Source organism: Epinephelus lanceolatus, chromosome 6 (assembly GCF_041903045.1).
Source record: "Epinephelus lanceolatus isolate andai-2023 chromosome 6, ASM4190304v1, whole genome shotgun sequence".
Lineage (NCBI taxonomy): Eukaryota > Metazoa > Chordata > Actinopteri > Perciformes > Serranidae > Epinephelus > Epinephelus lanceolatus.
Genome location: NC_135739.1, coordinates 2,702,962 through 2,716,657, shown reverse-complemented (window position 1 = coordinate 2,716,657; position 13,696 = coordinate 2,702,962). Strand labels below are relative to the sequence as shown.

The 13,696-nt window shown below is 41.0% G+C and overlaps 1 protein-coding gene across 4 annotated transcripts; it reads right to left on the bottom strand.

Moving 5' to 3' along the window:
- Positions 1–1,049: 1,049 nt before the first annotated feature.
- On the bottom strand, positions 1,050–10,491 carry serbp1a (SERPINE1 mRNA binding protein 1a). 4 transcript variants are annotated; one of them, XM_033622247.2, is made up of 9 exons: positions 10,124–10,491; positions 8,510–8,693; positions 7,758–7,898; positions 7,546–7,614; positions 6,630–6,704; positions 5,088–5,259; positions 4,344–4,388; positions 4,027–4,227; positions 1,050–2,441 (listed from the first exon to the last, which is right to left on the bottom strand). In XM_033622247.2, exons 1-9 carry the CDS (start codon positions 10,377–10,379, stop codon positions 2,385–2,387), a joined length of 1,200 nt encoding a protein of 399 aa, XP_033478138.1. In that variant the 5' UTR covers positions 10,380–10,491; the 3' UTR covers positions 1,050–2,384. The 4 variants fall into 4 exon arrangements, with proteins under 4 accessions (XP_033478138.1, XP_033478136.1, XP_033478139.1 ...); XM_033622245.2 differs by having other exon boundaries at positions 7,546–7,617; positions 10,124–10,490; XM_033622248.2 differs by having other exon boundaries at positions 5,088–5,256; positions 10,124–10,490.
- Between the last annotated feature and the right edge of the window lie 3,205 nt (positions 10,492–13,696).

The following is a 13,696-nucleotide window of genomic DNA, read 5'->3' as shown; positions in this document are numbered from 1 at the left end:
TCTCATTATTTTGAGCTGCAGTGATTGATTTAGAGCATAAAATAACATCACTGTGGACTAAAATAAACTAAAATAGACCTGAAATGAAATGATTTTAGTGACCAGTGACAACAAGTCAGCAGAATCCTCACATGCACTTTGTTATTCAGTATTATTCCAGATGACAAAATTCTAAAGTTGTTGAGGGTCGTGTAAACAGCATATTTTGTTAGATGGGTATTTTGAAGTAGGCTTTCTTACAAATGGAGTATTTTCCAATTAAGACGTGGGATATGCCGATATTACTGAGGTTTTAGGAGCATTCTTTGGACATGTACAGTGCTTTCAGAGCATGCGTCTCAGTTTAAGTTTTTCCTGTAGTTTGTAATCGGTCTACAACGCGTAGTGTGCAAACCAACTAACAGTTTGCAAAGCTGGGGCTGCGATATAAGATGCAACACACCTACTTTTAAACATTTTTAAAGACTATATAGTTTTGGCATATGCCCATCGCTGACATTCTCAAGGTGTTTAAAGAGAGGCTGTGTTCACTGTAGAGTGATACCACCACCAATAGAAAACTTAATAAAAATCTAATTTTGGCAGAATCACAACAGCTCAGGGAGCTCACCTGGTTTGTGTTGACATGAAAAACAACACGTTAGGACATGTTGACTGAATTATGCAGAGCTGCATCTAAAAAGTATGAATGGAATATTTATCTCCATCTCCATATCTATAGCCACTCCTAGTTTACAGGAGTATTGTAGGCGTTTTTCTTTCAGAATACGGGCAAAAACCAGAATATTTTGTGCGTGTAAACTGATCGTGTCTCTGGATCCAGACCTTCGAGTCGAGCTTGCACACACAAAAAAAATCCTGAAGCAGGAGACCATTTAACAAGCTTGCTTAAGTAAAGACACGTGTAAACGCTCACTCTGAACAGAGCGAGGGTACTCGGAGATCACGCGTGTGGATTATATGCAGTTGTGAGCAGAGAAGCAAGCAGTAAACATTTTCAGATCCACTTTGCCTGGGTTCAAGTTAACATTTAAAAAAGTGACAGTGCAAAAGATTTATCGACCATCTTTATTTACCGACAGAGGTCTCTAATAGCAGGGCTAGAATTCACACATTTGTGGAGCACTTCAGTTGTTCCACACAATGAACAACTGTATTTCTTTCAGAGCAATTATGCAGTGGTGCCACTGTGGAAGCTACAGGGCAAGTCAACAGTGGAGGAAAATATCAGCACAGAACAGACTGCAAAAACAAACTGAAGCTGGGCTGATTTTACACCTGTGGAAGGATGCTCGAGGGGAGTGTGTAAACAGCTGGAGAAGGTCTGAAGGCTTCCAGACGACTAAACCCACGTCTCAACTGTGTGAAGACACTTCCTCTCCAAATCACTCTTCAAAGTAAAAACAAAGGCATTAATTGACTTGCACATGGCTGGTAATCAAAGATGAAATGAGCAGGGAGGAAGAGAGATCAGATGGTGAGTAACACCCCAAATACATCAGAAATCAGAACACATGAAGTAACTTTCAGCTTCAAATTAATCCATGTGACAAATATCTCGGGATCAATGCAAATTTAGGAGAGTAATCACCAATGAGTTCCTCCAAAATGACCTAATGTTCCTCCTTCAGAACATTTCAGTACAAAAAAACCTTAATACAGATTCAGGCTCCATTTCATCAATGCATTCAAATGTAGGCAGCAACGCTTGACCAAAGATCAAGGTGTGTCCTATTTGCACCATGTGAAATACAGTCTCTGAAAGTATTTATGAAAATAGTTAAGATTTACAGGCCGAAGATCATAGAAGAATAGACCTCCTGTATAAAATATAAAACAATACCCCAGTGCTAAAGAAAAAACTCAGTAAATCTCAATGAGTGAAGCTGCAACTTCAGAAATACCTGGTGCAGCAGAGCTTATGAGCTTGGGTTGGAGCTCCACAGTGCTTATTTCAAAGCGAGCAAGCAATGGCTTCACACCAAGCTTAAGACACCCTTCTTATGCTTACACTTCGAAATGCATATTTTCAAGCAGCAATTACAAAAATTTATCAATGGACAATGCATAACCTCTGAAAAAAATACTGTATGAAAACATCCCTGCTACTTTGTTTCCAAGTACAAAACCTCTACCAATAAGTTGCTCCAGAGTAGCAAGAAGTCCTTTTCTTTTTTTGTTATTTTTTTTTTTGTTAATTTCTGTTTTTTTTTTTCCATCTTCGTTTTGTTTTTATTGGGTAAAACTCAGTCCTCAAGTTGAGTGCCATAGTTAATGACAGTCTTCTCCATCATTTCACTTTGCTGAAGGATCCAGGAACATGCAAGCCTCGTAGTGGAGGTGCTCAGGGGGCTCCTGTAGGCCTGAGGGACAGCAGCCGGGGCTTAGGCCAAGGCTGGGAAGGCCTCTGGGTCGTCCACGTTGGGCACAGACACAGATGACTGAGGGAAAGCAGACACGAAGGAGGAGTTAGAATATGCAAAGCATGAAAATGTTGATAAATCAGATGATAAAATACAGACAGATGCAGACAAACAATTAGGGCTGCAACTAACGATTATTTTCATTGTTGACTAATCTGTCGATTATTTCTTCGATTAGACGACTAATCATTTCATCGAAAAATGTGTTAAAAAGTTGAAAAATGTCGGTCTGTCTCTCCCAAACCCCAAAATTACGTCATCTAATGTCTTGTTTTGTACTCATGCCAAAGGGTTTTAGTTCACTGTCATGGGAGAGTGTGTAAAGCTGCCAATATCTGAACATAAGAAGCTGCAGTAAGAGTATTTTGGGTACTTTTATAGTACTTTTCTATGAAAAATGACTCAAACCGATTAGTCGACTACTAAAATAGTCACCGATTATTTTAATAGTCGATTAGTCATCGATTAGTCGACTAATCGTGGCAGCCCTAATCTCAATATTATGCTGTGTCAGGGTGTCTACATCTTCAGACAGTTTAATGCTTCAAAGACCACTTTAATCCAAATTTAGGAGAGGTCATGTTTTACTTAATTAAGCGTCGCAGCACTGCAGGCCAGCAGTATACATGTGGTCTTACGCAGAGATAAGTGTTAGAGTTAAGTTAATCTGCATTTTGCCGACAGGTACGTGCAAGTATGAAGTTAAATGACAGTATTAAGTTTTTGTTTTTTTTTTAATAGATTTGTAACATTAGAAACATGGACTTACACGTAAAAGCTTCGCTCATTTTCACAAAAAGAATTAAAATTAGATAAAATATTTGAAGCAGTTGAGACCTCACAAATTAAGGTTTAATGTTAAACCCTAAACACAGGTTTTGAGTATTTTCTCGAGTGTCTTGCCTTTTTAGTTATACTGCTTAATTTTATCTTTATTTTTACTTGTACATATTGTTTTGTATTGTATTATTATTCCAGTTTAGCTTTCTTGAGCTCTTAAATTGTAAGACATTATACTAGGTGAGAGGGAAACAGCACTTCGATTCTCTGCATGTCCTGCATGTAATTGGCAATAAAAACCTTCTGAACTTAAACTTTAAGACTATTTAATGACTTTTAAAGACTTACTGTTATACAATTAAATTTAAGAGTTGATTCTAAAAACATTGTAAATTTTTTTTTTATATTGTTTATATTTGTTTTCTTACTTTGTTTACCAAAAAAATCTTGCAAGCACTTTTATTTCATACTCAGACTGCACAGAAAGTGGTGCTATGATGTTTGATGTTAGAGACTTAAATCAATACATGTGGATCCCACTGATTTGACTGCTCTACAACTTTTTGTGCATATGATGGTTTTCTCTTAAACTATGACAGTTTTTCCAAAAATCATATTGGGGGGTGGGGGGTGGGGGGAAATCAACGTGTAACCATTATGATACGCATCATATTGTGAGACTGTTGACGATACAGTTTATTAGCTGCTGGAGAGTTGAATTTCCCTTCAGGGATGAATTAAGTTCTTTCTAGTCTCTTCTATTATCAGTGCAGATACTTGGGTGCTAACACACAGCAGCTAAGCTTCCCGTCACATGATCTACCTTGTCAGTCCTTCCTCCACGGGCCGGCCTAGTGGCTTCGTCCCTGGGAGCACCACCGGGTGCACCACCGCGTCCGCGGCCTCCCCGGCCACCACGTGGTCCACCGCGTCCACGACCTGGACGGCCTAAGTCTCCAAAATTGATCTCCAGCTGGGACGTAATGTCATTTGCTGGCTTCCGGAAGTGGTGCTCCTCCTCAGGCTGATTTGAAAAAAAGGTAAAAGCAAATTATAATTCATGTGTATCTAAAACGTTGGTTTATTTAGTTTGTGTAAGATTTGAGTTCCGAGAGCGTGCAAGAAGAGAAGAGATTGTACCTTGTGCTCCTCCCCTGGAGACTCAATCAGGTCTTCTTTCTTATCCTGTGTTGGAAAATAAGCAAAACATTAAAACAACATTCACCTTTCGCTCCATCTGCCATCCTTACTGACTCAATGTGGCTCTGGACTCACTTGTAAATGCCATCAGTGTACGTCTGGCCTGAGTAAGAGCAGTAAACATTTGCCAATTGAACAGTTTCAATCTGAATTCTTCTACGTGTTGAATTAAAGTGCAGAGTGAAGGTGTGACAAGTGTTTCCCGCACAGAGAGATGAGAGCCAAACTATGAGTCAGTGACTGATGTTAGTTTTGCTTTCAACTGTCTTAATTTCTAGTCTGTTGCCTAATACGGTCTCTGCATGACATCTCTCTTACAAATACTGAAACAAACAAGAGTCAAATAAATTTGCACTCATGTCAGGAAGCGACAACGTTCACCTAGACCTGTGGCTGGAGTGGAATATGTGACGTGCAGGTGTTAACGACCTTTGGCATATTTTTTAGCAGCTAATTTAGACAGTGACACTTGTGGTAAGTCTGACCACTCTAAAGTCATTCACAGGAAACTGATACAAGACCTGCCTCTCTGATCTGCATGAACAGACAGCTTTGACAACACAGATCGATTGTTGGGGTTGCTGCATTTATCTAGTACGGTGTACAAAGTCAAGTCTACCAAACTCATCGCCAATATGAAATATGGATGTATTGAGCACGAGCAGAGCCATAACTTTGACTCACCTCTGCCTTTGACTTGTGCAGCACAAATCCTTTGTTCCAATCAGCTCCCTCATTGGCCTTGCGGATGTTGAACTCCACCTTGGCCCGCTCCTTGTCCTGCATGGCTTTCCATTCATCCAGAGTCATCTCCTTGGGGCCTTCTTCCTTCACTTCCTCAACCTCATTCTCCCTTCAACACACACACAGATGCACAGTATCACAGAATTAATGTTTCATATAAATTCAGGCTGGTGGAACAAAAGTGACTTTGCAGCCCAAACAAAATCTAAAGCCCCTTTCCCACTGAACAAAAACCCACCAACACCCGTTCACATCTGGCTTTTGTATTTAAAGGTTACAATCGGCAATCACTCCCAGGCCAAATGACTCTGCAGTGGTCACATGAGTATTTATCTGCTCAAGCATCAATCAGCTCTTATCAGCAGTGATGGAAATACAACACTCAGATGGCTGTGCTTATTTTAGCCCCTACGCTTAAACAAAGCACTGGACGGCCACAAACACTGTCTGTCTCCATCCAAGCACTCAAACATCATTTGAAATGTAGTTTAAAGGGATAGTGCACCCAAAAATGAAAATTCAGCCATTATCTACTCACCCATATGCCGAGGGAGGCTCAGGTGAAGTTTTAGAGTCCTCACATCTCTTGCAGAGATCCAAGGGGAGAGGAGGTAGCAACACAACTCCACCTAATGGAGGCTGACGGCGCCCCAGATTCAAACGTCCAAAAACACATAATTGAAACCACAAAATATCTCCATACTGCTCGTCCGTAGTGATCCAAGTGTCCTGAAGCCCCAACATAAAAAGTTGTTTGGAAAAATGTTATTTGAACTCTGATTTTAGCCTCACTGTAGCCTGTAGCTCTGACTGCCTCTCTGTGCACTGCGTTGACGTGTGTGCGCTTGTGCGAGACATGGGCACCGCCTTCATGTGTGTTCATGTGCTTTCACTGGTCTCACACACAAGCGCACACACATGAGCTCGGTGCACAGAGAGGCAGTCAGAGCTACAGGCTACAATGAGGCTAAAAACAGAGTTCAGATGACATTTTTCCAAACAACTTTTTATGTCGGGGCTTCAGGACACTTGGATCACTACGGACGAGCAGTATGGAGATATTTTGTGGTTTCAATTATGTGTTTTTGGACGTTTGAATCTGGGGCGCTGTCAGCCTCCATTAGGTGGAGTTGTGTTGCTACCTCCTCTCCCCTTGGATCTCTGCAAGTGATGTGAGGACTCTAAAACTTGACCTGAGCCTCCCTCAGCATATGGGTGAGTAGATAATGGCTGAATTTTCATTTCTGGGTGCACTATCCCTTTAATCATTCATTCATTTTCCGTAACCACTTATCCTGTTGGGGGTTTTTGGTGTGTGTGTGTGTGTGTGTGTGTGTGTGTGTAGCCTATCCTAGCTGACATTGGGCAAGAGGCGGGGTACACTGGACAGACTCTGCAGGGCTCATCTTTGATAAATTACAGCAAAATCAAAATCTCTTCAATTTATTCTTTGGAATAAATAAAAACAAAACACCAACTTACTTGTTCTCAGAGTCGGCAGGTGGATGCTCCTCTCCTTCGGGGTTCTCTTCAGTGACGTTTGATTGGTCAAGCTCGCTGTTAAGAAAATAAAATCTCATAAGGCTTGGTATTGAGAACCAGGGAAATGCTATGAATAAATATAATTTGTCATTGTGCTTACTGATTGCTAAAGTTTGGACCTTGTTGTGGACGACATGTTGGGCAAGCTACATAATATATTAATTTTACTGTTTAACTAAAAAGAATGAGGAAATTAAAATCATAATATTCACTTTATGACAACTATTTACGGCAGCATAAATATTGGCTTCAGCCAAAAAGTCTTATTTAACACAAAGCCATGCAATAAATCCTTCATGAAGGTTATAATGTTGAATCTTTCGACAGGTACTGATTCATCTTCATTCATTGTGTATTTAACTCTGCTGTAGTTTGTGGTGTTGTTGAATTGTACTGCATTATACGCAGGTGTTTCTAATATTTAGTCCTCTCTATTTAATGAATGACTGCAGACTGATCATTAGTGACAGTATCACACAGCACAGTTAAAACACCACAGACTGAATTCTCCAAAATGACCGTGATGCTGAATCAACACCTCCAAAACAGATTAAACAAAAACTGATTATCAGGAAGAATTTATTAAAGGATTCCTGCATTAATTTTAGTGCCAAGTTAACTGGCAACTGAGCACATTTTGACTTATTTTCTTTAAATGATTTAACTATTTGGAATAATGCGCTGTACAAACAAAACACACCTATGATATGCATTCACTGTCCCCAAGACATACAGTAGGAGAAACCTATTGCATGCATGCAATTCTGTTCTCAGTAAGGAAGTGTTCATGTGTTCTGTTCCTTCCCATCCTTCAATCATGTAAAGTTTCTGTAGTTTTGCTGGTATAAAAACTTACTTAAGTTCATCCTTGACGGTGCCCCAGTTGTGAGATCCACTTCCACCACGCTTCTCCTCACCTTTCAGACTACTGGAAGAACATTAGCTTTAGCCACGATTACGGAACAAGCACTATATGAAAACACACGCCACCTTCTTCAGCACACCTGGCGCACATTAAGAATATTTACATTTATGTTAGGTCAATATAAGAAGCGAAAAAGTACTTACGATCGGTCACTGCCACTGTGTCTATCGAATTCACGTTTTCCTCTGGAGTCAAAGCCATCGTTGCGACCCATGCCGCGGCCTCTGCCTCCTCGGCCGCCTCTGCCACCGCCCCGTCCTCTCATCGGCCTGTCGCCAATGGGTCTAAGGAGAGGGACAATCAACATGGTTAAATCCCTGTCACAGCTTGGGGCAAAGGCAAGGCATTTATAGGCTTTATTTCTAATTTGTAAATTCACTTGAGTTTTCTTTCCGTAAGGTGACAAAGTGGACAGCACAGTTACCAGAAAATGACAATACTTAGCAGAAAACCAGCACATTCATGCAACAGGTGTCATTAATTAACTTCAGTTAATTGAGATGATTAACATTAAAATCTACTGGAAAATAAGTGATTATGGCCTTTATATAAAGTTTGATGTTGGCAGTTGGTCGATATCTACATTTGGACATTTGACTTCTGTTTTTTGTGGCTGTTTTTTTTTTTTTTTTGGAATTTTACACAAGTTAACTGATGAGATAAAGAGCTGTATGCGCCTATAGTACTCTGGGCAAAACTCTAATAAGCCTTATCATTGTAAGCAACGCCTTTAACAGTTGCTGCCCATACCCCACCCCCAATGACTGCTGCTTTTGCCTCATGTTAAGCTAGAAAACACAGAGTCAAAACAGGTGTAACCGTAGTGGATTCGCTGTACTTTATTCATTTATAGTTGTCTATTTAAAATCATATTCTGATTAGAATATAAACTCACTTTTCCACAGAGAATTCGCCGCCCTCAGGCTTCTCACCACCTTCACCAGCAGGCCTCTCAAAGCGCCGTGGTGGCCGCCTGTCCACTGGCCGTCTGTCTGTAGGGGGGCGCCCCTCTCCCTGGCCGCCCTGGGGTCTGGAGCCATCGCCCTCCGGCTTGCGGCCCATTCTCCTCATGCCGGCACCTAGGATTGACCACAACAGGAGGATTAGAGGACCAACAGCACTGTTAGACCAGGACCCACTGTGGAGCCCCAGACAAGAGAAAGAAGAGGAGGTGATTGTTCTGTTGAAATGGAGCAAATAATTCCAATTAACGCACAGAATTTAAGAACTAAGGCAGCCTGTAGGGTCCATTTTTTAAAGACGTGCAACTTTCTTCTGTCTGCATTTAACCTCATCATCGAGGAGTGCACAAAAGTCACATAACTTAACACAGAGGTGAGTAAAGTTGTGTTACAAAAGCATGATCGCTCATTACTTCCTGGTCTGATTGAAAAGTGTGCTGATCAGTCAAATCACCCGGTCACTGTCACTGTGGCTGGAATGAACGCTTAGATAGTATTTAACCCTGCATGGCACAAGCATGGTCGACTGTCAGCAGCCCAGTGTGACACAACAAGTCCCACCCATTGCCAGCGACCAAAATAGACACACTCCACAGCAGCAGCTGGGTGCACCATAGTCAGCGCACCTGTCTCATCTTCTCTCGAGCAAACAGATATGAGACCACTTGGCAAACCCGCAGGAAGATAATGGTCAACTCACTGCTTCAATTCTGCCTGTCACTTAATAAATCTAGATCAATATAAACACGCTGCAACAGCGAAGTGTACAGTTTGAGCTGTCTTTATAGGCTACAGGATAAAATTTATATAATAACGTCCATATAAACTAAATAGCAGCGATATGAAACTAAAAGGACTGAGGCGGGTCGATCACATGCACTGAGCATGTATTGTGCGCCAATGGGAAGTGGCAGTTTGGAGGCTGCGCTTTTAACACGCCCCACACTACAACCACGAGGTGCATCACCATGAGAGCTGAGCTGCTCCTAATGTTTGACAAATACACCTGCAAATCCACCGCGGTAACGTTAGCGCACTGACCTCACGTTACTTTGACATGTTGTGAGTCCATGTGGAGTATTTTACTAAACCGAAGAGGCCAAATCTCAAACTATTTTAAACCCAGTAAAAACGACCTAGTTTTGAACAACTCTGGGTGAAATGTGCAACAAGTGAGCTGACTGGAAGCCGCCACTTTATGGAGTATTGATAACATTTAAACACCTGGAGGCCACTTTGCCTCGTTAGCCAGGCTTTCGGGTTCTGCCTGTTCAACAAGGCCGGTGGGGGTGGGGGACAAGCCAAAACAAGTTAGCCTGCAAACTGTGTTTAACCGAATAAGTAAAGTCCCGATGCATCAACACGTTTGAATACATGTCACCGTCCCGACACAGTGACAGCAGACAGCGGCACAAAAGCAGCCATGCGGACCTCATGTCACGGCGGCTTATGAACCACTGCTAGCTAGGAACAAGCAACTTAGCCCGTTAGCCTCAACATTTCTCCTGCTGCTTCACGAAGCGCTGAAACACACAAATATATCTCACCATCTTTCTTGAGTGGGACGGGTGCCTGGGTCTCCTCCTTCTTGTCAGTCAGTGGGGTCTTTCTGTCTTTTTGGGACTCCTTTTTCGGCTGCTTGGCAGCCTGTGCTGCCGTCTTGGCGGCACCAGGAGCAGGAGCCTCCTTCTTCTTCACTTCGGCTTGCTTCAGCAGCTCAAATGGATCCGACTCATCGTCAAATAACTGGTCGAACCGATTGGTTATGGCACAACCAAAACCTTCTTGCATTTGTCCGGGCATGATGGCGCCCCTTCAGCAGGATTTTCCTCCGATTCTACGAGGCTTGGTGCGAACACTTCGCTAGATGAAGCCACAAGATGGCTGGGAAAAGGACCTTCTTCTCTTCCGGCGCGATAGACATCCGGGACCTTAGTATTGGCGCGGGTGGGGCGTGTAGTTCTTTTTGGAAATGAATGCGGTTGACTTAAATGCGTCATAGACCAATTTTAAACTACACTACCCACAATGCCAGTCTCTCTAGTGTTGCTAGCCCTGTTAGCCACTGTAAAGACAAGCATGGGCTCCCTCACACACTCTTGTTTTGATCCCCTTAGAAAAAACATGGCTTTTTAACAGCTGGCGAAAACAGTTTGTCGGGTTTAAACTAAAGCGAGTTGCACTGATGCACGAGCCCTGTTTGATACACACATGATACCTTATCAGACATGTGAAGGAGACAGCAGGTGCATCTTCATCTAAGTGGGAGGATGAGCTGTGAGAAAAGTTCAACATGGTACTCAGTAACTTCTCACTAAATACACAGTGTTGTTGGGAAGTAACTAGCTGCATGTAACTAAGTTAGAAAATAAATGTAATCAGTTGCAGTTACTGAGAAAACATCTGTAGCCTAATAAAGAAAGTGCTGCACCAAACATCACAATAAGGCACCAACAGAACACTGTGCCTGTGTGATTATGGTGTGATTACACTAAATTACCAAAAGTAAATAGACTTTTCTGTCCGTACAGCCTGCTGTGTGTGGGTTACCTTTGGGATTTACATGTTCAAATATTAAAGTTGAGTTGGAAATTCAGGTGTCCACATACTTCACACTGACAGTGTGCATATATCTCGTATGGTAATGAAAAACATTACAGCCTGGAGGTTTGATAATAATGTACTTCAATGTCACACACTAACATTAAACAACTGGAGCCTCAGGTTTTACAAACTATTCATATGTTGTAAGACTCACAGTTTCAAAACTATATATCTTCAAAAAGGGTCACTTTTATTGTCTCAAAGAAATGTTAAAAATGATCCAGATACAATGAGAAGGGCGGGAAAAAAATTCTTTGGCTTCAGTTTATGTAAGCAAATTATTTTAAATATAATTTGAAAACGAATGAAAAAAATGTTCTAAATTTGCGTTTAAATAAAAAGATGATAATAAAATAAAATAATGCTGCCACTTCCTCCTGGTGATGACATGTGACTTCATCACAGCCACAAACTGTTGTGCCTGCTGCCAGTACATCCAACAGGCTCAGGGGCAGCTTCATCCCACAGGTAATGATAATATTAATTATATCTGCTGTGCAGCGATGGGTCGGGTCCGGCATTTTTAGGCAATTCTGAGCAACAAGCAGAAGAATTGGAAGACATTTAGGAATTTAGCAACACAATGTGCCGTTTGCATCAGCTGAGGCTTGAACTCACAACCTCTGAAACTAAGAATCAATTTCTATCTCACTGAGCTAATTAATCAGTGACAATTCATGTGTAGCTTCACTAATTGACTAAGCCAGATGTGCAGGTTTAGCAGCCGTCCATGCATGGAAAAGCAGATTTCAAACCACTGTAAAAAATTCACTTATCAAAACAAAAATCTGAAAATACACATATTGCATCTAGACAGCATGGAGATGTTGGTAATTTGTTTGTAACAATGATTGATTTGCTCCATAAGTGAAACACTGATGTTTAAAATTGCCATTTTTACATTGACTCCAATTGTTCACATTAGAGCAAAATTCAAAATGCTGTCAAAAATTCAGTTTTTGAGATAAAATTCTGAAATTTGCCACACATCATCTACCATGACTCTAGAATTTTGTCTTTTTTTCATGAACGTTGAAGATTTATTTAGCAAGAATTTATATGTTTACAGTACCGTTTACAGTCAAACATTTTGATGCACTGTAGGCTCAATTTTTTGATAAATCAAAAATCTGAGAAACATAGTTTGTGTAGGACAGTCTGAAGATGCTCTGTAGCAAGTTTGGTGTCAATTGAGCAAAAATTGTGGGAGGAGATAGGTTTAAGAAGTTTTACAGTTTTTGAAAAAAAAAACAGAGTGATGAACTTCATAATTTTTAATAGGTTTAAATGTACAAAAGTTTCTTCAGTATTTGGGGCTACAGTTTGATGAAAGTTGTGAAGTTGTAGCACGTATGGTTGATTTGTTATGAATTTTCAAAGTTTTGAACTTTAGACGCTTGCTGTAGCGCCACCATCAGGACTATTGGCTTGAGTTTACAGCTGAGGATATCTGGCATGAGACTGGGTCCTGGCAGCTTAGCTGCCCAGACCCTAATAATAATAATGATAATAATGATAATAATAATAATGAGAAGAAGAAGAAGAAGATATATTTTATTAATTTGCAGGGGAAATTCAGTTTTCTCACTCTGTTGTCACACACACACACACACACACACACACACACACAAAAACAGGACCTGAACATGCATTAAATGAGGAGATGTCAGAGTGAGGGGCTGCTCATGGACAGGCGTTCCAAGCAGTTGGGGGTTTGGTGTCTTGCTCACGGGCACCTCATCAGCGCCCATGAGGTGAACTGGCACCTCTCCAGCCACCAGTCCACGCTCCATATTTGGTGACCCTCTGGTTCCCAACCTAAGTCCCTATGATGGACTGAACTACTGCTGTCCCAAAATTACAGTTACAAATCAAGACATTGGTGATTGCAAATATGTGTACCTTAGAATAACATTATTCTGTTGCTTTGCATCCTTTCACCAATGGCTGCTTTTGGCAAACCCTCTTTCCTGACCTTCTCAGCTTTATTGCCTAGTGTAAACATTTAGTAGAAAAGTAATCAAAAGTAATCAAATGCAATAAGTTACATTACTTTGTAACTAGTAATATGTAACTTTTACATTTCAAAAGTAATCTTGGGCAGTGCAAAGCTTGTTTACCAGCAGTGAAACTGCAGCAGGCATTTATGATTCTTGGTGTTCCTGACAAGACATCTGCAGGTTAGTTAATGTAACTGCAGTCAGTCGCATGAGACGTTAATCAAAAATGTAACAAGTTAAATTAATTTCTTAAAGGAATGGATTACTGAACGGGGTCCAAAATGTCAGGGCCCCCCCGGCCTCCACCCGCAAGATGTCACTCAAAGAGACACATACCGATCAGAGACTTAAAATAACCACAGAGAAACATGAAATGCTACAAAGAGACACAAAACAATTATAAAGACACACAAAAACAACTACAAAGAGACACAAAAACTTTCACAAAGCAACAAAATAAACACAAACACAACACAAAACCAATACAAAGAAACACAACATGACTTCAAAGAGACA